The sequence below is a fragment of the Sinocyclocheilus rhinocerous genome, unplaced genomic scaffold, assembly GCF_001515625.1.
Source record: "Sinocyclocheilus rhinocerous isolate Xijiao unplaced genomic scaffold, SAMN03320098_v1.1 scaffold3059, whole genome shotgun sequence".
NCBI lineage: Eukaryota > Metazoa > Chordata > Actinopteri > Cypriniformes > Cyprinidae > Sinocyclocheilus > Sinocyclocheilus rhinocerous.
This window is the reverse complement of record NW_015632728.1, coordinates 230,415-233,171: the sequence shown is the minus strand read 5'-3', so window position 1 is coordinate 233,171 and position 2,757 is coordinate 230,415. Positions and strand designations below refer to the sequence as shown.

At 38.1% G+C, this 2,757-nt stretch overlaps 1 protein-coding gene across 1 annotated transcript in view; it reads right to left on the bottom strand.

Moving 5' to 3' along the window:
- The window catches only part of LOC107742927 (signal-induced proliferation-associated 1-like protein 2), a 48,401-nt gene that overhangs the window by 19,800 nt on the left and 25,844 nt on the right, over positions 1 to 2,757 (bottom strand). Inside the window, exons 6-7 of the mRNA XM_016556015.1 lie at positions 1,437 to 1,611; positions 692 to 795 (exon numbers count right to left, since the gene is read on the bottom strand). Coding sequence (XP_016411501.1) covers positions 692 to 795; positions 1,437 to 1,611 — 279 coding nt within the window. The remainder of the gene's footprint in view (positions 1 to 691; positions 796 to 1,436; positions 1,612 to 2,757) is intronic.

The following is a 2,757-nucleotide window of genomic DNA, read 5'->3' as shown; positions in this document are numbered from 1 at the left end:
TGGGGCTAAACAGGCAACAATGTAGAATCGGTGGGTGGGGCTAAACAGGCAACAATGTAGAATTGGTGGGTGGGGCTAAACAGGCAATGACGTATAATTGGTGGGCGGGGCTAAACAGGCAACGACGTAGAGTTTGTGGGCGGGGCTAAACAGGCAGCGATGTACAATCGGTGGGTGGGGCTAAACAGGCAACAATGTAGAATTGGTGGGTGGGGCTAAACAGCCAGCCATGTAGAAGCAGGCATTTATCTTCTGCTTAGGTGGTGCTTATCCACACTATTACATCATAGAGTTGTACATTTCACAAGCTGTCGTTTGGCAGACTGCCTTCAATATAAGCTGTTTTTAGACTAATGATAAAGTTTTGAGTTCTGAAACTTGCAGGATGTTTTTATAGTACAACAATGTAGAATTGGTGGGCAGGGCTAAACCTCTTATTTGTCAAAAGATCAAAGGAATTTTGGTTTCTCAGTTCATGACCCCTTTAAGTATATTCTTATTCTGTAATAAGTACTGCTTTTCAATGTGCACTAAAGTATATTTCTTTTGGACAAGGCATCCATATCTCAATACTTATCCTATTGCTGATTCATATCATTGTGCTGTGAGTAATGTTTTTTTTTTCCTTTCCAGAGATATACTGTAAGTGGTGCTGAGTTTCAACGGGACATTCTAGGGTTCTGTGGATTACCTGTTGTGTATTGTTGGGTGTGTATGGAAGCATGGTGGAGACATGGAACATAATCTCGTAATCCTGGTAGCGAGTATACAGTGAGTGTGTACCGGTGGAGTCAGCTGCAATTAAATTTAAAACAAACAAACAAACAAAAAGCATTAAAAACAGTAATATTGTGAAATATTATTACCATTTAAATATATAGTAAAATGTAATTTATTTTTGTGATGCAAAGCTGAATTTTCAGCATCATTACTCCAGTCTTCAGTGTCACATGATCTTCAGAAATCATTCTAATATGCTGATTTCCTGCTCAAATCAGCATAAAAACGGATTATTATCAATGTTGAAAGCAGTTGTTCTGCTTCATATTTTTGTGAAAACTGTGATAGATGTTTTTCCAGAATTATTTAATGAATAGAAAGTTCAAAAGAACATCATTTCTTATAAACATAATTTTTGTAACACTGTAAAATCTTTACTGTCACTTTCAATCAATCAATCTAATACATTCTTGCTGAAAAGAAAGTTTTTAATTTCTTTACAACACAAAATATTACTGATCCCAGACTTTTGAACAGTTTATGTGCCATCACCTAAATGTGAATTTACATTTATCTTTTTGTGGAACAACTATAAAAAAGAAAAATAAATTTCGCAATTACATTCTACTTACATACAACACATGCAATAACACTACTACTACTGTACTATAGTGCAGTTATATGAAGACTGACTGCATGTTGATTTTTGGTCTCACTTTTGGTGTCTAGTTGAGCTCTGTATTTCTCCCAGTCCTTGAGTCGCACTCGCTCTCCAAGAAGGTCCAGAAACTCATCAAATTCTGGTCCGGCGCTCTCATTGTTATACATGTCCTCTTCAGTACTCTGTCCTGCTCTGCAGTACATAATGCCCACCTTATGCTGGAAATTCAACTTCACACATATAAAACACACATTAACAAGGACGAAATTACAGCTACTTCTCCAACTTGATTTTTACGCACACAACATCATTCTTCCTCATTGTAATTAAGCCAGTTTCACATTGCATGCAACAGTGTAAGAGGAGCAAATGCGTAACTACAAAAGCAGGCATATACAGTCAGGTCCATATTTGGACACAGGCACACTTTTATTATTTTAGCTGCTGACCTAAACATATTCAAGTTACAATTATATAATGAATATGGACTTAAAGTGCACTCTGATCTTTAATTTGAGGGTATTCTCATCACAATTGGAGGAAATGTTAAGGAATTACAGCTCTTTAATATGTACCCCACCCCCCTTTTTCAAGACACCTCAAGTAATTGGACAGTTGACTCAACAGCCATTTCATAGACAGATGTGAACTATTCCTTCGCTATTTCTACATCAATTACGCAGGTAAAAGATCCGGAGCTGATTCTAAGTGTGTCATTTGCATTTGGAAGCTGTTGCTGTGAATCCACATCATGTGGTCAAAGGAGCTATCTATGCAAGTGAAACAAGGCTTCAAAAACAAAACAAATCCATCAGAGATATAGCAGGAACATTAGGAGTGGCCAAATCAACAGTTTGGTACATTCTAGAGAAGAACACTCTCCAGGAGGTAGACGTGTCACAGTCAAAGTCAACAATCAAGAGAAGACTTCACCAGAGCAAATACAGAAGGTTCACCACAAGGTGCAAACAAGGCCAGATTAGACAAAAAAACATCTAAAAAGCCAGACCACTTCTGGAAAAGCATTGGCTGAAATTAAGATCAACCTGTACCAGAATGACGAGAAGAAAAAAACTATGGAGAAGGCTTGGAACAGCTCATGATCCAAAGCATACAACATCATCCTCAGTGAAACATGGAGCAGTGTGATGCATGAGCGTGCATGGCTTCCAGTGGCACTGGGTTACTGGTGTTTAGTGATGATGAGACAGAAGACAGAAGCAGCCGGATGAATTCTGAAGTGTATAGAGATATACTCTCTGCCCAGATTCAGTCATATGCAGCAAAGTTGATTGGGCGGACGCTTCATAGTACAAATAGACGATGAACCAAAACATACAGAAAAAGCAACCCAGGAGTTTTTGAAGGTAAAAAAG